The sequence below is a fragment of the Ptychodera flava genome, chromosome 14 (genome assembly GCF_041260155.1).
Source record: "Ptychodera flava strain L36383 chromosome 14, AS_Pfla_20210202, whole genome shotgun sequence".
Classification (NCBI taxonomy): domain Eukaryota; kingdom Metazoa; phylum Hemichordata; class Enteropneusta; family Ptychoderidae; genus Ptychodera; species Ptychodera flava.
The window spans coordinates 8,035,227-8,056,405 of record NC_091941.1 but is presented as its reverse complement, the minus strand read 5'-3'; the positions used below and the strand labels follow the sequence as shown (position 1 = coordinate 8,056,405).

The window sequence follows — 21,179 nt, the reverse complement described above, 5'->3', positions numbered from 1 at the left end:
TAAGTCAAGGTAGAAATGAGCACACACATGAACAATGCAAAAAGACATTTTTTCCTTTCATTTATTCTTTACATGATATCAATATACAAAGCAATTTTAAATATAAAATGAAGAATTAAAAGAAAGTCGAAATAATTGCCAGTAACATGCTAACATATCCTTCAAAGAGATTCACCTACCGTCACCACAAAATAAAAATCACAACCAAAACATTGCCCTCTATTTCACGGAATGGTCCACATTTAAATTCATAGGGAGGAAAATTTGATTCAACAAAAAGACCTTAAATTAAAATTAGAGTTCCTAGATTAGATTGAATTATTCTATTATTGACCATAGCAGCCAAAAGTAAAGCAACTGACAGGGTCAACATGAGTGTACCAGGCTAGAAAGGGATTTTCTTGTACTGTATTGTTCTCTCTGTGATGTGAAAGAGTTACACTAGACCATACACATGACAAGGCCACTTTTTAACAGCAGAGGATTCAAGCTGATGACGTAACATCAACTTGGATTTGATGATGACTTGTTGTTGAAGAATGTACACATACAGTCCCCTATATGACAAAGTGACGCATTTAAAGAATATGTACACTATATTCATGAATACACAGTCTGTGCACTTGAGTAAGACAAGCCATGCACGCACACACACACCCATTGGCTATTGTGGTTGTTCTCATGCATAAGCTGGTCATTACTGACACTTCCTTTGATATTTTCCATTGCTTTGGTGTTCCAGTACTTTGGTTTTCTTTTGGAAAAACTCACTAGTGGCATCGAGTAAACTTTGAGTAGAATTAGTATAACATGGCTGTGACTTGAAAGGTGCTAAATTTTTGTGAAATGATAGCTCTACAAAACAGTTTACCTGCCTGTCATTTATGATTCTGTATTGTACAAGATCCCGTGAAAAAGAATATTTTGCCCGCCATTTCTCGTGTTTTTACAGATACAGCTTAAACAACTCAGGTCTGTTATTGGTGTTATGGACTACACAAGTTAGGAGCTGCTTATCCAGTGCACTCTCATAAATTTCTCTGCACCAGCTGGCATTGGGGGTTGGGACATGGTGGGGGTATTGCTTGAAGTTTAGTAAACAGATCACAGAAGCCACAATCCAAGCTACGATTTCTCTACTGTGCCAAAATACTTTGATGGAAGCTAAACAAGAGGAAAAAAATTCTGAAATATGATAGCAACTCTTTGGCACAACTTGACAACTTGTCATTGATCACAATAAAGAGAACAAATCTTTGGAAGGAACTACATGTTAACATGACATGCCCTGAGTGAAACAAAGCATTAAGATAACTGCACCAGGGTATTGACAGACCTGCACTACTCGGGATGCATGCAGTGCAGACAGTATACACAAGCCCTATGTGTATACAACTCAAATATCTGCATTGTTTCCTATAAAAAAAGTTTCCACAGAGTAATAGCATTGACCTACTATTCACAACAGCCATCGACAGATGTTACTGCCTAAGACATCATACTTGCAGAAAACAGACTGATAGTTTCAGCATTTCTCATCCATGGCAACTTTTACTTCGCACAGACTTGTGTTTTGAAGTCAACTACTGATACAACAGGTCTGTCAGTCTTTGACTTTGGAATAAATTAATCACAACTTTTAAACCGCAAACCAGTCCTTTGCTTTTTTCATGAGAATGGCAAGCTGCATGGAAATGTGTTGGTCAAAATAACAATGCAACTGCTCATTTGGCAGTTAATTCATTGGAAATTGCATTTTTTGTACAACATTAAAAAAAAACATGGATGTTACAGATAATGTTCTTGAGTTCTTGAAGAGTTATGGCAGTCAGTTGAAATGTCACTCAATAAGCATAACACAATATGACAACTCAGAAACAATCCCCTTTAAAGGGGCAGTCTTCAATCCCTGGTTCTCATATTAGTGATTGCTGACACTGATTTTTGTGCCTTGTTCTCCTTTGAAAGGTGTGCACAGTTAGTCAATTTGCTCAGAGATAAAGCTGATATAAAAGCTGCCCCTTTAAACAAGGATTGAAGCACATTTCTTATGTTGCTATTCTTTTTACTTATGAGTAAGGCTCACTGTACTCTTATCACGACTACTTTTGTGACCAGCGCACACACAGTAACTCTCAAAAGTTGTTGGGTACAAGCTTTTCTGCAGTGTGGATGTAATCAAAATGATACAATCACAGAAAGGTAAGTGGCAACGGTGAACACAAATGAGTTTGTGCTGGCACATTGCACAACATTCTTTGCAATGTGAAAATCCATCTACGTGCATGGGTCTCTCATGTCACAATGCTGCCAAAGCTAAAAGCTTGCCCACAACAATGTCTCCTAGCATCGAAATAATGACCTAAGCATCACCGAGTTAGATTTTAAGAAAAAGGTGGTGAAAGTTATGAACAGCATTTCTTCAACTGTACAGATTTTGCTTCAATACAAACTTCACATTTTCTTGGTCGCCATTTTTAAATGCCCAATTAGAATTTACACGTAACATGTGATAACCTAGAACACATATGCATAACTGTTGTCAGTGCTGAAAATGCATGCAAGACCAGATTTGTACTGCACCAGATAACATTCGTGTGTTACAGTAGTAGACCGCCATTGTTACTGAGTAGAGAAGGTACTCTGTTGAACAAATGATTTGAAATTTATTTGATGCTTACCACCTCTAAAAAAGTTGTGAATTTATATTTGAGGGGAAGGGGAGGGGGAGGATACTTTAATACACACATTGGTAGATAAAAATGGAATAGATGGTAGAAAATATAGACATATTTCACTATGGGTATATAAATATACTGACCAACTGAAATGGTGTGTGTTGAAGGGACAGGAAGGAGTGAAAAGTTGGCATCACATTCAGAACGAGATTTAAACCACTCAATCAATATAAGACTAATTATGTTACTGCTTATGGTACAAGCTATGTAAACATGGTGTCCACTTCATGATTCTACTCTTATGATAAAATTGGTTCAATGCTGGGAAATAAAATGACTTTTGAATATAAACTTGTGGGCCGAATCAGACATTTATACTTTTCCCCTTTTGTTTTTATCAGAGGTTCACAATCTGTGCAGAGTGGGTAAGAAGTTTGACATAAGTCCTGACAACATTGATGCATAATGACCATTTATTTTGTTTACATTAAGGTAATACGCACCTTGAAATTGAAAAACTTGTGCTCAAATTGTCTGAAAGGAACTTCTTTAAACTATTTCCTTTCAAAATCAAGAATAAAAATCTGGGGTCACATTGCAAAATGTGGAACAAGAGAAACAAATTACCCAGTATTTCCAAAAGCTTGAAATTCAAAATGGCCGCCATCCCTATATCAAACTCTTTGAAGAAAAAATTAATTTTTGATATTCACAAAAATGATTGGCTGTGAACTTAATTTTCCCCGTGAACTTCAAAACGAACACCCACAAGTGCTAGACCAAACAAGAATTGTAAAAGTTTGCGTCCGAATAACTACTTTAGTAACAGATTTGATTGTGTGAGTTTATACTGGTACATTTGTAGCATCAATTTCTGCGACAGTTTGAAGGAGATGCCAACTTTTCTGTCATAAGATTTTTAGCGCCTGGCAGCTAGATGTACATTTTCTGATGCTAGTAGGTGGTATGGCTAGGGCATAGAAAACATTGGAAAATATTTCCAGAAAAGACCTTTGGGGAAAAAAAATGAGCTGAAAAAGTTATGACAGGTTTTTGCACAAACCTAGAATGACCTCTTTAAAATGAAAATTTCAAACACATATAATATTTTCACTGTCTGGCTGGGTTACCCTTAACACCAAAACTACAGTAAGACTGTAGCCACTTATTCTACTGACAGAAAAAAAAGCGATTAAATCCAATATAAATTATATCATTTCCTCTTTTATGTAATTTTTTTTGGAGTGAGTTTTTGATGAGCGATGACAATCAGACCTGTGTGATGTTTCTCCTTACATGCATTCGTATGTAACTCCGTACTTGGATATAGACAACAGAAAGCAAACAAAAAGTAGGAGTTTAAATTGTGCTTACATGCACTTCATGTAAATAAAACAAATGTGGGGAACACAAGAGAGAATTGCACAACAAACAATATATGATGAAACAACAATAATGTGACTTTGTGGAGAGTGTCCCTGTATTGGACTGTATATTGAATAAGACTGTGCTCCTTCAGTAGTTCCTGGTGGCATTGTATGATTTATGGACTCTGTGTGTACCTCGAAAATGTCCGCTTCAAATCAGCACGGGGTTTTTTCTGCGCTTTTGCGCGTCTGCAGTGAAAAGTTTTTTGCCAAGCGCACACATGTGTGCTACAATGACTGGCCCCTCCGGTTTCTTGTGTCCTATATACATTTTAGGCACAGCGTTTCTGTTTCATGCTATGGATTTCTTTTGCTTCATTTTTGCCTTGCTTTTGCCTTTTCCTGCATCGTAAAGGGAGTCGATGTAATATAAACTGAGAATGCCACAATGTTTCCATCCAGCAATACTCTGCTAACACAGATGACAACGACAAGGAATGGTGAGAAGAATGTGCACAAACTGCAGCCATCAAAGCAGCAGGGTGGTTGGGTATCTTCACCATCAAAACGTACAACAGGTCTGACTTCTGCACAAAGTAGTTTTCACGTTTTTTTCTATAATTCCTCTCTAGTTATTTTCTTTTGTTTCTGGTTCTTGTATACTAGACTGACGTGCTGCTACCATTTGTTGTTCCATTGCTATTACTACAGCTAGCTTCTGTCGTGGGTGGTTCTGAAAAGAATACAAAGTTGATGTGGTTAGCACCCTTGGACTGATGTTACTACAAGTATTCAAAGCTGAAGGTAGCTATTCTTGAACTGAGTCAACAGAAAATCAAACTCTGAAGTTTAGTTGTAACAACTGGTTACATCTGGAAAGACAGCAATTAAAAGAAATGAAACATACAAACCACAAGTCATCGTTGATGACACAGTCCCCACATATCCATTTTGTTATAATCTTTTGTGTCTAGGTAGTTGTGGTCTAGGTCGCTGTGGAATGACATTGATGCAACGGTTGCATCAGGCCTGTGACTTGCATAATAAAGTAATCTGAGGAACGTTCAATAAATGACTCATCTCTGCCGGTAATGACCACTGAAGGAACTTTTGATTACATCAGACATAATGATGCCCTCACTGGCTCTAGTGTTATGACGGCACATACTATACACATGGTTTGGTGGAATTTTCGAAATGCTATAGGATTGGGTATGTCGTTGTAATCAGCCATCAGCCATTTCGGATCATATAATGAAACAAATTAATGTGCACAAGAATGCAGCCATAGTATTTTATCTTCATATCATGTTTGAACAAAATCAGTCCATTGAGGGACAGTGACCTATGTTTATGTTTCAAAGACATAAAAACATAGGGCCAAAGTCCCTGAAGCTACTATAGACATGGATACAAAATTAAGTATTTCCTTACTGTATGAAATTATCTCACTAAGGTCATCCTACGGACAAGTAAACTAAATATTAAAGCTGTCTGACCAGCGGTTTTGAAAGAACAAGCAACTCAACAGTTGACAGAGCTCTGTTATGTAGAGAATAACCTTTTGTGACACATGTATTGATGAAGAAGGTGGATATCTTTGATTAACATTGTGAGTTCTGTTTAATAAGTTGAGACTGTACATACTCAGAGAAAGCACACTGAAGAGACAAAGGTTTGAAACTTAAGAAGTTCAAGGTCATCAAAAGCATTATAAGGAATCATGTTACACTTTCATTGCACTGTTTACACAGATTGCATAATTGCTATAAATAGCACATGAGGAATCTTTATACAGCCCAGCTTTACCATAAAAACCCTATCACTTTGACCACTCTTTTAATTGACCACTCTATTTTTTCCTCAAAAAGTAATTTTATTTTATCCTTACCAAGTCAACCATAAATGGAAATTAGAACTTTCTCTATCTCTATCTCTATCTCTATTGACTATTTTGAGCAATTTCTTTTAGATAACATACAGGGCACAATAAATGACGGTTCAGAATATGTCAAAGTTGGGATTCAGGAAAGTTGCCTTTACATGTTTTAATCCTCCAAGATGGTAAGCATTTCACTATGAACTGTCAAAAAAAGTTGAACTTTCTGATAATTCTACACTAAAATTATTTTGGCTTTGATGATTTCCTAATTAATTCAATTATTTAAAATCATATTAATTATTTTTTTCGGGGTGAATTGATAGGGTTTATACAGTACAAGAATTACATACAATGTAAGTCAAATTTTGACCAAAAATGACAAAAAAATTCCTTAAAAATACAGATTTGCATATTTCATCACAATTTGAACAAGTCTAAGTTGGGTTACCCTAGGGACCTGTATACCAAATAACAAAGCTGTCTGACCAGCGGTTATGAAGAAGAAGATTTTTTACCAAAAACACCTTTTTTGGCATTAATTTGCCTATTTTCAACAATATCAAAAAATTAAAAAAAATAGTTTCTCAAAATCATATTTTTCATCTACACAACAAATTATCAAATCAGTAAGTACTGCGGTTCTCAAGATATTTGAGTGGACGGACGCCTCACAAACGGACATACATACATACATACATACATACATACATACATACATACATACATACAGACTGACGACGGACGCCGGACGGATACCCATCCCAATAGCTTCTATAGACTATAGTCTATAGTAGCTAAAAATCACACCAAAATTGAAATCAAATGGCTGTCTATTGACCATATGGATCATAGCACAAAATTAGTAGACATGCATATGTATGCCATAGTACTTTATCTTTGTACCAGGTCTCAACAACATTGGTTGAGGAATATTTGCATATGATTAAGCCTCAAAGACATGAAAAAATCCAAAAATGACCATCGGGCAGCAATATTGGAAAAAAATAGTGACAACATCACTGTTCGCTCCCATATGGTAGTTATCAAAACAAGTCAACAATTGTATGAAACATGGACATACATATACAGACAGACTGACATAGACAGACTGGCACAGAGTGATGACATTGACCCCAAGTGTGCCTTGGCTCATGGAGATAACGAACAGCTGAATGTAATGATAAAATAGCTAAGTATAGGCCTATAGAGGCACTGAGAGTGAATATGTTACAGCAATTTGATTAGCTTCTTTTCCTTTTCTACTTCTGTGATAATCTTTAAGACAATCAATCTGCAAGGCAATTTATGTATTGACAAATATGTTATCTTTTACAAGTACACAGTAAACTGTTCTTGATTTTTCATTTACAATATTTGACAAAGACTGAAATACATAACATGCAACCAATGTTTACACTTTGCCTATACACCAGATACATGGAGAAATTTCAACATACAATCATCAACTCAGAAACCCTACAGGGAAAAGTAAACATTGTTTTCTGCCAGAACAGCTTGTGCATCAACATCTGGAACAACTTACAAACTTAACCAATTACACAAGGATGATGACACAAGAGATAAAATTAAACCAGTGTTCTCCACAAATAAAAAAATTAAGTGGGTGACTAATTTGCATAATCATTTGCATAATATTAACATAATCATTTGCATAATATTTACATATAGTTTGTGTTCAGCAAAAATTGACAAAACAGGGTACTCATGAAGCAGAGCCCCTCCACTGATTTTTTCAAAATTCAGTACATCCTCACTAAGTTGCATAAGCTCCTACCCTTGTTTAACTCAAATAAAGAAAGGTAGAGTAAAATATACCGTTAAAGTTGGTAAAACTGCTCAGATCAAAGAAACTATTACAAGATGTAAAACAATGAGATATCGAAGTTCCCGTGACAGCATCGCTAGGAAAATACTACGTTTTTCAGTACGTTTATCAGGGTTCTCTGACAATGCGCATCCCCGGTACCAAAATAGAAGAGTCCCACTCTGATGTCATATCCGCCATTGTTTACGGTATATTTTCATTCACGCACGCGATCTGGGATTTTATTCTCTTCACATGCATTTTCATTTGTCTAAAGCAAGTAACGCTCCATCTGTTAAGAGTTTTTACCGCTGACTATAACAATTTTCATTGCTATGTTGCTGTTTTCACAAGATACTGACCGTTCGATCTTGGAAAGTTGAGTTGCTTTTACGTGCAGCAACGCATGCCGGTGCAGTGACAGACAGTTCCGTAAGCTATGCTACGCTGTTGATCGGCAGCATACATGTCTTCATTCCACGTTTACTTTTTATTTCAAGATGTGAGTCAAACAGAAATTTCACCAAATTGCCACTTCTGTATCTAGGGAATGTGTAATCAGTTTGATTTCAAATTTTTCGTCAATTAAGAGCAGAAATCGTCGCTGACTTTTGCTGTCTTTTGACTATGGTTTTATATCAATTTTTCTGTCCTTTACAATTTCTTTGGATGGGTCGGTGGAGTCAAGGGTTGAACAATAGCGTCGCGGGCCGCGATGCTGTTTTGGGCTGGGAGAACCCTGATGATGGTGTTAAAAGAATGTGTACTTTCTTGGGGGGAAATTCGGCAGAATCAATCGAGACAACCCTTAGATCTTGATGCGACCGCACAGTTTATTGTGTCACCGTCCGGGTGGCGGGACGGTGATTGTGTGAATGGGTTGACAAGTCGGTCGAGCTTCTCTCGCGGTCTTTCTTCCGCTATGGTCATCGTGACATATCTTGACGAGGTATTTAAATGACAAATTCACACATACAACAACAGCAAAATGTGCCTTATTGATTTAAATTAACACCTTATTGAAATTCAATACAGAAACAAACAAAAGCACGGCATAAAAACATTGCCGTGAACCAAATCCGCCACCCCAGAACAAAGGCTGACGGTGGGTTTCAAAAGCATGGGCGGCCGAAAATTAAACTGGGTGGCGTAGATTTTATCTGGGCGGCCGTGAAATTAAAGTGGGCGCACCGCCCACTTAAAAGGCGCCGTGGAGAACACTGTAAACTGTTGTGAACTTGACCATCCCTTTCAAATCCTTACCTAACTTGACATCTTAAACTAAAATACACTGCTTGGTTAATTGCGCACAAAAATACATCGGGGTGGACCATTTGATAAGGGACGGTGTCTGGAAGATCGATGAGGTACATTACGGTATCTTTTTTATCCGATCCATTGTACATTCTTTTTTCCCCGCTCTCTCATCTTTTCTTTTTGTCAAACCTTCTCTGGCTGAATTTTTTATTGGCATTTGTTTGGAATTTTTTCAAATCTGCCAGGATTTTTTTACCGCCTTTCAACACCAAATACAGTTTACCATATCAAATGCTTACTAAATCACCACATTATATACTCTTAGTTCCAGTAGGTATAAAATTACCAAAAAAATCTTAAAAATACAAAATGAAAGATATCCCAGTAAAACTGACAGTTTCGCAAAGTTGCCCCGAAAATTCAAAATTCCGGATTTCAACTTAATTTCAATATATCTTATTAACAAAAACCCTAAGAACCTGTTTACTAAATATCAAAGCAATCAGACTGGTAAATTTTGAGAAACAAATTTTTTGACCAAAAATGAGAAAAATTGCCCCCCCACCCCCCAAAATACAAAATTGCAGATTTCATCCTAATTTTAAATATATCAAATCAACATAAACCCTAGGAACCTGTACACTAGATATCAAAGCTACATGTATCAGATCACAAGTTTTAGGAGAAAAAATTTTTGACCAAAAAAGGCAAAAATTGCCCCCAAAATAAAAAAATTGCCAGTTTCAACATACCTTCAATACATTATATTGGGATTAATCTTAGATACCTGTATACCAGATATCAAAGCTATCAAATCAGTAGTTTTTGGATAAAAATTTTTTTTATCAAAAATTGGGAAAATTGTCCCAAAATTACAAATATGACAATATCAATACAATTTGCACAAGCATGACTGAGGTCATTCTGAGGAACATGAATATAAAGTTTCATAGCAATCAGACGAGCGATTTCAGAGAACAAGATTTTTTGACTAAAAACTGAAAAAATATCCTAAAAATACAAACATGCAAATTTCATCCCAATTTTTGCACACACACTTTAGAATAGCTAAAAAAATCTGCATACCATGTTTCAACCAAATCTGACCACTGCTTACTGAGTTTTAGCCATTTGCAGGATTTTTCCTTTTTTCCCCCTCATTTGCATATTTTTGGCACTGACATGTTCATTTGAACAAATTCACATCTCCACCCCTAGGTGCACCTGTACACCAAATACTAAGACAGTAGGTGCTACAGTTTAGGAGTTTTTGATGTGGACGGACATACATACATACATACATACATACATACATACAGACGACATTTTTCCACCTTATACGAATACCTCCCATTTGCATATATACGTATGCATATTACATGGGAGCTAAAAATGACAATCTGGCAGCCATATTGGAACATATCACAAAGTACAATGACATGTATGCAATAGTGCTTGATCTTTGTGCCAAGTTTGGGTGCAATGACCTTTGAATTACGCTTCAAAGACATGCAAAATTCCAACAAAATGGCAGTTCTGCAGCCATATTGGATCCTATCGCAAGGTTAATTGATACATGCATATGCATGCCATACTACGTGCTTTGCCTTTGTGCCAAGTTTGAACAAAATGGGTTCAAGGATGTTTGAGTTACGGTTTAAAGACATGAAAATATCGCAAAAAAATGGCCGTCTGTCGGCCATATTTAATCATATCATGAAATAAATTGGTGTTCATATGAAGGGCATAATGTTTTGCTTTTGTGCCAAATTTGAACAGAATCGGTTTAAGGATGTCTGAGTTATGGTCCAAAGACATGAAAAATCGCAACAAAATGGCCACCTCACGCCCATATTGGATTGTATTGCAAAATTATTTGACATGGATATGAAAGCAATAGTGTTATGCCTTTGTGCCAAGTTTGAACAGAATCTGCTCAAGGATGTCTGAGTTATGGTCCAAAGACGTGAAAAATCGTAACAAAATGGCCGCCTCGCGGCCAAATTCGACCATATCACAAAATAAATCGACGTGCATCTGTAGGTCATAGTGCTATGCCTTTGTGCCAAGTTTGAACGAAATTGGTTCAGCAGTGTCTGAGAAACTGTTGATGACGGACGGACGCACAGACAGGACCGAATCTATAAGTCCCCGCCGGACTTCGTCCACGGGGACTAAAAAGAACTTGTCGCAGTTGGGACTTAACCTGTTCACCCCTGATTCCCTGTAAACAGGTCCACAGTCACCATTAACAACAATGGGTTTGGGCCAAACCATGGCGGTGAAAGGGTTAAAGTGCCATCAATATAGTACAAGTACCCTCTTTAGAAATCCAGTAAAAGTAAGGCACAAGAAAGCATGGAAATAGGGATGTGACATTGAGTACATACCGTGTTCTGCTGAGGGTCCCCATATCCGTATAGTGCCATCATCTGAGGCGCTGGCTAGCATACTAGGTACATGTGGGTTCCATGTGACACAGTTGACTGTGCGGGTATGACCATGTAAGACAGCTATGGGAAGCTCACGTTTGTGGTGCCATACGTAGACTTGATTGTCTGAGATTAAGATGGAACAATAATGAAATGACAGTATTTTCAAAGAAAGTTGCAGCAGCACAGCTTGAACATAAAATAACATCATTTAGGTTCATGGTTGAGCATCATACCAATACCACTGTTTACCATTATAGGTTGGTTACTAAATAAAGCTGCACGTATACTACATTGGACATTGCTGATTGCTATGTGGACAAAGTTTGTCAGTATTGCATGCATGGCTGGTTTTGTTGCTTGTAGTTTGAGCACAGGGGCTCATAAGTGGCTATATAAGTCAATATTACAGCGTTTTTCTTTCCTTTTCAATGTTAAAAATAAACTAGCTGAAGAGCACAACACTTGTGTAGCTGTCTTTTGTGTAGCTTGTATTGGCATGTATAGTGCGCCCTCAATAGGGAGTGTGATCATATGTAAATGCGACCTTTAGTTCCGTGACCTCTAGCCATGCCTACTTCCTGTCCTCGCTATGCTTACTGTACTAATGGGAATTTAGTACAGTAAACACAGCGACGTCAGTAAACACAGCGACATCTGTACGCATGTCCGACCATATGGAGAGGGAAGTAGGCATGGCTAGAGGTCACGGAACTAAAGGTCGCATTTACATATGATCACACTCCCTATTGAGGGCGCACTATACATGCCAATACAAGCTACACAAAAGACAGCTACATAAGTGTTGTGCTCTTCAGCTAGTTTATTTTTAACATTGAAAAAGAAAGAAAAACGCTGTAATATTGACTTATATAGCCACTTATGAGCCCCTGTGGTTTGAGCTGTTTATATATCTTTTTAGTATTCATTGTACGTTACACAAGTTGTCCCCTTAACCCTTTCACCTCCAGTTCCCTGTATACAGGTCCAACTTTACCATAGAAAACAATGGATTTGGGACAAACCATGGTGGTGAAAGGGTTAAACGGGAAGTTACAGGACCATGGGCACACAATAGGGGACTACTGATGACACAGCCATTTGCACACACTGGGTGGGAGTTTTTTGAATTCTCATAGCATCGCTTTGACTGTATGATATAATCCTGATGTGCACTTTCGTGACATATGCAAAAAGGGGTCAAATGGTCGTACAGAGAACACGTTTTGAAACATATGTGTTCTCAGACAAAAAACAGAACAATTTTTCAGTATATTTTCGATTCAAGTTTGGTCACTATATATTCACAGGCATCACATGCAAGATTCAATGACAATGAACGCCTGAAAGATGGCAAAAATATGGGATTCTGGGACCAAACACGGCACATCCGATCAGTAGAGTGACCTTTTTTACATTTGCATGGATTTACGTTAATCCAGCTTTTATGGGGGAAGTTCCTGTTTAATAAGTAATTATTTTTGTCATTCTTGCATGCATGACTTCTAAATATACTAATCTCAATTTGCAGACAAATATTTATTTTTGCATATTAACGAGAGAACAATGGTGTCATTTGCAAACAGCCCTATTCTGCTTTCTATGAAAGGCTTGCATGAGATATAAGTTCTGCTTGCATTTATAATGAGTGTAGTCTCATCAATGATGAGCAATTCCTTGGACAGCAGCAGTGCCCTAGAGCTACTCGTAAGATGGATATAATGTAGCTCTTCAAGTAATAACATACTCTGAGTCACCTAAACCTCACATCCACAACGAGATAACAGATCTATGCTTATGAATCATTAGATCACCAAATTATCTGACAGAAAAATCTCTTGAGGTTTGTTAAAATTAATCAGATGCTGCCTGAAACAGAATTAATGCCGCAGAACAAATCTGATCTGTCATCCTTGTTGAAAACCAGATGCTAAATCCTTTCTTCAAAGTCTTTCCCATCCACACTTTGATTCACCCAACATCTGATCAGGGTCTTAACATATTTAGTACTTTTTTCTGTGAAATTTGGTGAAAGTCCTCTGTTATGACTCATCTCGGTCGTAGACAACATCATTTGCATGTTCTAACATGTGTGCATGCATAGAATGAACTTTCAACGTTACTCAGTCAACAGTTGTCGGATATATTATCCATGAACCGATACGTGGTTCTTTCCAAATATCAGCTCCAAAATGACACATACCACATGACAGTACATTCATAATCACAGATTCTAAATGAGATCAGTGTTGTGGTAGACAAAACAAATCACTGTCAATGACATAGTCCCCACTTGCTTAATACGGTAAATTTAGAAACCACTGACGGAAATGATGGTCATAATGGATTGTATCACATAACAAATCAACATGCATGTGTATAACCATAGGTAGTAATCCTTATACCAAGTCTGAAAGAAATCACTATAGGCATCTCTGAGAAATCTGTGTGAACGGATGCATGCACAGACAGACACACGGACACGACCAAATCTCTGAGTCTCCCTAGACTTTGAACATGAGGACTAACAATGAGTCATCTTACTTACCTTCACTACCACTGGCAATGAAGTCTTGATTAACACCACCAAAACAAGAATATATTGTATAAAAGCTTTGTGTAACACCTTGAAACTTTCTGAGCAGTATTTTATCTTGAATATCCCATAGGTGTACTCCCTGAGTGGCAACGTTGAGTAAGGCTAAGTTTTCTTTGTCATTCAGTGTAAAAGACATGATGGAATGATCTTCCTGGACTCTGTTGTGGAAAAAGAAATGAAAGAAACAAGAAACAAGAAGCCAAGAACAGTCAAACCTGATGACATGATGACTTGTGTCCATGGAAGGGCCAGTATTTGTAACTTTTGATAATTTTTCACTGTTTTGCTTTTGCATGTCAATCGCAAGTTCTTTTTATTCAACTCCCCAAAGCATCTTAAAATAGCTTGCCACAATAGCATCTATACCTCTATACATATGAATTCTAGTACGGACCGGAATTCACATGACAACAATAGCAATGCAGTTAACACACATACAGGCTGAGTTGACAAGCTGAATATTGAGTATCTCAACATGTTTTGCGCAGTAGAGCTGTACATGACACACAAAACAAAAATAGTGACAAAATCATCAAAAGTTTAACAGTTACTGGCCCTTTAATAAGCAATTTAAATTGTCCAAGTTGATGTGTTTATGTGTGCACATGCAGGTATACACGGATATAACAATTATCTATGAAGATTTTCCTGTTGATAATATCATCAATTGTCACTGACATAACACTGTGTTAGTGTGGAGTACAAACAGTAGTTTGCTTTCCTTCCTTGGAAAAATTCTGGGTTAGTGCAAACAGAATTAGGTTTATATGACAGGTGAAATCCCTTGTGTACTTGGTGTTTAATTTTCTCAAAACAAAATGAGAACTAAATTTAAACAGCAAATAAAGGAAGCTAGACAGACATAATCAGGAGAGTTCTGCCTGACTAAATTTCTCAACGGAATAGACGATTTCATTAATTGTTTGGGGAATTGTCTGCAAGAAATAAACATGTGTGAGAAGGGCAACTGTGTCATATATCCAAAAGAATGAAAACAAAAAGAGAGATCATATTTGATACTTACATATTATGGTCTGATGATTCTTCAAAATTATACGCTCTTATCCTATGATGTGTATCTGATGCTAAAATGGTTTTACCATCGCTTTTAACTGCTACACATTGCACCCGCACCCCTTCCCAGGAATCTAACACATTACCGTCTATATCCTGTGAAAGATGGAAAAATGTATGACTGAAATTGCGAAAAATGTTGTGGCAGATTATTTTCTCTCTATCTCTCTGCTGTTGATGCATAAAGTGGTCCCTCTGAGTTTTAAAATGTCTAGGGGGTTTGATGAGAAGAGATCAAAATTTACTTGTAAACCCAAACTTCAATAAGTAAAAGTCTTGATTCAAACATTCCTACATACAGTTTTGCAAAGATTGGTCTTTTATTCTGACTGTCATCAAATTATTCCTCTGTCACATTTTCAACAAAGTTATCGGCTGTACAAGTTAGAATAGAATATTCTAATCACTATAACATTACTCATCTATTTGCCAGAACAGGATTGTTCTCATGGGCAACACTGCAAAAAATTTGGATAAGAGAGCTGTTCCAGATCTCAATGGTAACATTTATGATTTTCAATTCATGCTGACACACAATGGTAGCCATACACTCTCTGCAGATTCTTTCCGAGGTCAAAGGTGAACATGAATGTAGCAGATTCACCTTGTTCAATGCTTTAAATGTCACAGATTTTAGTATATACTTACGGTAGTATAGCACCTCGAAAGTGAAAGACTTAAACTTTTGCTCAAACTTTCCTAAATAAAACTTTAAACCGTTATCTTACCAAATCAACAATAAAAATCAGGGGTCAGCTGCAAAGTTTGGAACTAGCAGAACAAGTTATCGAACATTCTGCGATATTTGAAATTCAAAATGGCCACCATTCCTGTGTTAACTCTAGGGAAAAATTAAATTTTGGATTTTTGAAAAACTAAGCTGGTGAAAATTTTTCTTTCTCCAAGAGCTTTAAAATGAGCCCCCACAAGTTGTAGATCAAAAAAGAATTGTAAAAATTTGAGAGTCCGTGTTCTGCCTTAAAGCAGCATACTTTATGACAAGTCTCGACAAGGTACACCTTTTGTTACTTATCAGATGCACACTTTGAGTCTTTTGTCTGTGACAGAAATTTTAACCCATTAAACAATTTGCTCATGTTTATGACCTCGTTTGGAATATGCCTCTTTAGTTGCAGTCAACTTTGATTATCTGTCTCTGATGTAAACAGTTACAAGTGAAACCTTGGACAGGTCGATATAAACACCTTTCAGTTGATGTTGTGTTGGCCCTTTTGAGAATAAACATCTGATTATCTCATAAATGTCAGGTTTTGCCTAAACATTAACATTACATGGTCAAAATGGCTGATAAAATCATAAAATTTTAGAAAATGTATGGTTTGTTCAGCAGTCACAAATTGTCAAAACAAACATGGCTGTACTATACATGAAAGATAACACACATAATTTTTTTTCCATATTGGAATCAGTTTTTGAACCCTGTCACAACAACAACAAGATCGTTCCCATTCCTTCAGGCAGAACAGCTATTCCCATTTACAGTGAAAATGCAGTAAAAACAGATAAAATATGGGCTATGAGAGTACCGCAGCCATATCAATGAAACCACAGTGACAGGTTTTGGTGGAGTGATGCATACTTACACATTGATAAAACTGGCCTTTCATACCACCTGCCACAAATCTCTTGCAATCTGAGTTCCAGGCTGCACATGTAAGGCTGTCATCTGGTGATTGACTCATTTTACACCTAAGATCACCAGTCTGAAAATAAACACATTGTTTACAGCCAAACTAAAAATATCAGTAAATGACATGCAGATTGGAATTATGTCTGAAGCATAGGGTGTTTCCCTTCTGACTTTTATAACAGATACATATTATCTAGTATTTATTTTTTTGTGTGGAGGATCATCATTTTTATTAATCATCAATTTTTATTACATTACATATTTGTTGTTACATCATATCAATATAGAGAGAACCGTATTAGGTACAATTTGTGTTGCTTACCAGAAAAAACGAAAGCTTTACAGCAAATATGAGATATGTGATCAACAACTGTGGAATTATTTTGTAGATGTTGGAAGGCTCTTTCCAAAGAAAGTGTGAGAATTTCCAGGCCAGTCCAGAGCAAATGGAAATCAAAGACACACCTGCAGTGTTTTCTACAGGTTTCTCTCAATATCCCCCTCTGCTTAAAAATTTGAAGATGATTTGTTTTGACTGAGGGGACCATACCTGTGATAATTATGCAAATTTAAATTATGCAAATTAAGGTTTTTCAAGGTCTCAGCAAATTAAGTTAATGCAGCATTGATAAAATATCAAATTAAAGACAATCTCCAATTTATTACTCTTTTCCATCCAGTAAATGCAGAATAAATTCAAAGCCTACACAAATCATTCACACTTCATTCATATCAGGCAAACTCAAGTTGATAGTCTTTCAGCTTTAGCACATCCTTCCGCAGACGGGAAGCTGGTACTATATCACTTCACTGAGGCTACAGATAGAGGGATAAATCAACTATTTGATATTACATCAAAGGCAGTTATGATGGTGTGGAATGCCATTATCAATACTCTATGTACATGTATGTCAATATCTTAGGATCTCATTGTAGAGGGGAACTTGTTAAGGGGGAATTTGTTTATAGGGGATTCATGCAATCATCACCCAGTCCAGAGGAAACACAGCATGTCTAATATATAAATGTGAAGGACAAGAGATACACTGCTAAAAGAGAAGTTTGGATGGTTCATGGGTTCATGTTTTGAAACGTTACTTTGTGAAAGCAATGCTTTAACCACTGTTAGAGCAGATGTGGGTACACACAGAGCAAGTTGTCCAACTCAAAAAACACAATGATCAAGGCCTCACTGAAGTATACCGGTATATGATCAGGTGTCAATTATTAATTTAGATAGTTGAATTTTCAATCATATGTATCATATTAACCAAGAAACATGTAAAAAGCAACACTGGACATTGATGAATAATACACAGGAAGCATGAATCATCATCATATCTGGTGTGGATACTCACCTCAACATTCCATATCCACAGCTCAGAACTCTCCTCTGGACCACACGCTATAATAAATTTACTATCTGGACTCCATGCTAGATAGGCAACACCAAAGGCATGGCCTTCAAACGTGTGCAAATGTCTGAGTTCTTTGGTTTCCTACGTGACAAACACAATGGGATGAAATTCAAAGGAATATCTGCAAAGCTAGGTGGAATTGGTATTTCTATGATGTACGGTTTGTGGATCAGCATGGCTGACAATATTGATCAAAATCTGACACATTAAAAGTCCTTGATCCACAAGAATGTTTTACAGTTATCAGACAAAATAACTTTGTGACTAATGTTTGCAGTAATGTACTCATGATACATGTACTTTTTTAAAGGCACATGCAAGCATAAAGGTATGCATAATACATTAATGTACTTCAGATATCCAAAACAGGCCAGAACGGAGTAATACCCATTTATGTTTTGAAATTTTACAGGCTATGTGATTCCCTACATATTATCTGAATGTTATCTTTCTCTCTACTTTTGAAGAACTTTCAAAATATTGAAAAATTTAGCAACTGTCCAGTCCTGTGAAAAAGCCTACCGGTATGTACACACATTCGGTTTATATGATTACATCAACATACATGTACAACTTAATCTTACACATTCTTTTGCATAAATTACAATAACAATGCAAATATGGGACACGTGAAACTCCTTTCCTCTCTTCTGAAACTAGAACAATATTCAAAGAAACATGTTTCACACATCATGGCAGGACTTTTATCTTTTACCTACTACCGGTAGTTTAAAAATTATATTGTGTGACAAAAAATCTTTGTACCTAAAAAAACAAAATGAAATTCAATAAAATATGCATTGGAGTAAAAGGTATTTCTTTGCATGCTGGAATCATGCCAAGTAGCTTGTAGAAAGCACTGCATATCACTTCCAACTTGATTGGACATGGCTACCACATCACCGAGAGGATGAGTGATTCACCCCATTAGTTGATTGTCCATCTAAAAATAAACTCCTACGGGCATTTCACTTCTGACTATGCTAACTTTGGAGATCTCACTTCAAAAAATGTTGAATTTTTTAATGAGGATTGAAAAATGCTTTTGATTTTGTCACTAAATGATACTTCAAGGATGAAGACCATCCACCCAGCTATCAGTCCGCCTACAGGATCATATGAAACCCATCAAAATAGTCTATAAAATTAGACATGTAATGCGATGATTCAGTAAAGCAACAGCTAAGCTATCTGATATCATGTAATTCCCATATTCTATAGCAAATTTCAATAGGAAACAGTTGTTTACATAGCTATTCAAAAATCACACCGAACAAAGTATTTTCAATTTATGCTTTTTCAACAAGACTTAAAATCCATTCAGCAGTGATATTTCACATGTATTGCATATCAATATCATCATAAGCAGTATATACGGACTAACATTTAAGTTACAACATAACAAAGGATGAATAGATTATCTAGTAGCATACCTGATGTACCTCCCAGATAATTAGTGTGGTATCCTTGGAACCTGTGGCTAATTTGGAACCGTCTGGTGAAAATTTACAAAACCAGACTTCATCGCAGTGTTCATTTAGAATCTGTCTGGTTTCACATGGAAAGTGTTCCCTGCAGAATAAGACAAAAGGAATGGAGAATGAGCCCTGGGCATATACATTAGAAGAACTGATATAATTGTGTAGATACTGTATAACGTACAGATCAAATTTCAATATGTAAATGTGCTCTGTGATGAACTCTTTACCAAGTTGTGTATCTATACCGTGCCAGTAGGAGAACTATAACCCAAGCACTCCTCAGTTGCATTTTTTAAAGCAAGGTTTGATACAGTACTCAAATAAATGATTAATCAAATGTGGAATGGCTTTGGAATATCTTGTTACACATGGGTTGCAGTAAGACTTTCAGTACTGATATAAAGAGAACCAGTAATATACAGCAAGAACTACAGTAGATGTGGAATAATTACGCAAATTCTTCTCAAAACATGTCTACATGTCTACATCTTTCCTTCTTTGATTTGAAAAATTTTTATGTAAATTTGCAATTTGACTAATTTTGGACAAAAATTTCACTTATTATTCTATAAAAACTACAGTGAACAAACTTGTACAGGTGTCTCACACCTATTCAGTTGTGTTTTTACACAACATCAAAACTTACCATCACAGGTAGCATTTTAAGTACGGATGCTGAACTTATATTCTGACAAAACATGGCATTGTTGGGAACGAGAGTGAGAAAACGACAGAAACAGCAAGAAATACCTAGTACACGAGTGGTCAACCAATAACGAAACACTGATGGCTTCATCATGTTTGGTATTATGATATGGACATCTGTCTTTCTGAAGTTCTATGGCTTGGTTGAGTAGTGTTTGGAGTCGTCTCGGAGGTAACATTATCGATGGTGGCAGCAAAGCTGTTAAAATATGTAAACAAAGACTGTATAATCATAAAGGGTAATTAATGATCCCAAATTGATAAAATATATACAATACCATAAATGTGAAATCTGTTACACAGGTGTATTTCTAGCAAATGCCTTGGTTGGATTTAGTTGGAGCTGAGAGTCATAATACTGGACAAGTCTATGAAAGATATAATTGAAGTGTTTTGTGGACACAGGAACAGATATACTCACTTTGAAGCTGTTCCATTAATTTGGCTCTGGACGCAGCTCCCTTTCCTGCCCAATCTGCTTGTCTATGGAGTTCTTCTGGACTGGTACACATTAAAAAGCTAAAATGGAAACAAACCACATAATAAGTACTTGATACCGATTGACAAATAAAGGACAAGGTATGCAGGGCAACAGAAAATCAACAGAATTTTCAGCCCCACGGTCAAATATCTTAACAAACTGCTGCATATCATAAGAACTATGTTGCATTATCAAAGTCTATATGCTGAGGCATCAGATCATGTTATCACAGGGATGGTTATATCTGGATGATGCATAATATAGTCTAATCAGAGACAGGGTTGTATACTGCATGACATCTCTAGGCATTAACGTCTAAGACTTGTCTC

General features: G+C 36.6%; 1 protein-coding gene across 1 annotated transcript in view; it reads right to left on the bottom strand.

Moving 5' to 3' along the window:
* Nucleotides 1–43: 43 nt before the first annotated feature.
* The window catches only part of LOC139149185 (WD repeat-containing protein 26-like), a 43,669-nt gene continuing 22,533 nt past the window's right edge, over nucleotides 44–21,179 (bottom strand). The window contains exons 5-13 of the mRNA XM_070720756.1: nucleotides 20,791–20,888; nucleotides 20,415–20,568; nucleotides 19,617–19,755; nucleotides 18,124–18,264; nucleotides 16,719–16,838; nucleotides 15,065–15,210; nucleotides 13,990–14,198; nucleotides 11,400–11,567; nucleotides 44–4,778 (exon numbers count right to left, since the gene is read on the bottom strand). Of these exons, the coding sequence (XP_070576857.1) occupies nucleotides 4,708–4,778; nucleotides 11,400–11,567; nucleotides 13,990–14,198; nucleotides 15,065–15,210; nucleotides 16,719–16,838; nucleotides 18,124–18,264; nucleotides 19,617–19,755; nucleotides 20,415–20,568; nucleotides 20,791–20,888 (1,246 nt within the window). The 3' untranslated portion in view covers nucleotides 44–4,707. The remainder of the gene's footprint in view (nucleotides 4,779–11,399; nucleotides 11,568–13,989; nucleotides 14,199–15,064; nucleotides 15,211–16,718; nucleotides 16,839–18,123; nucleotides 18,265–19,616; nucleotides 19,756–20,414; nucleotides 20,569–20,790; nucleotides 20,889–21,179) is intronic.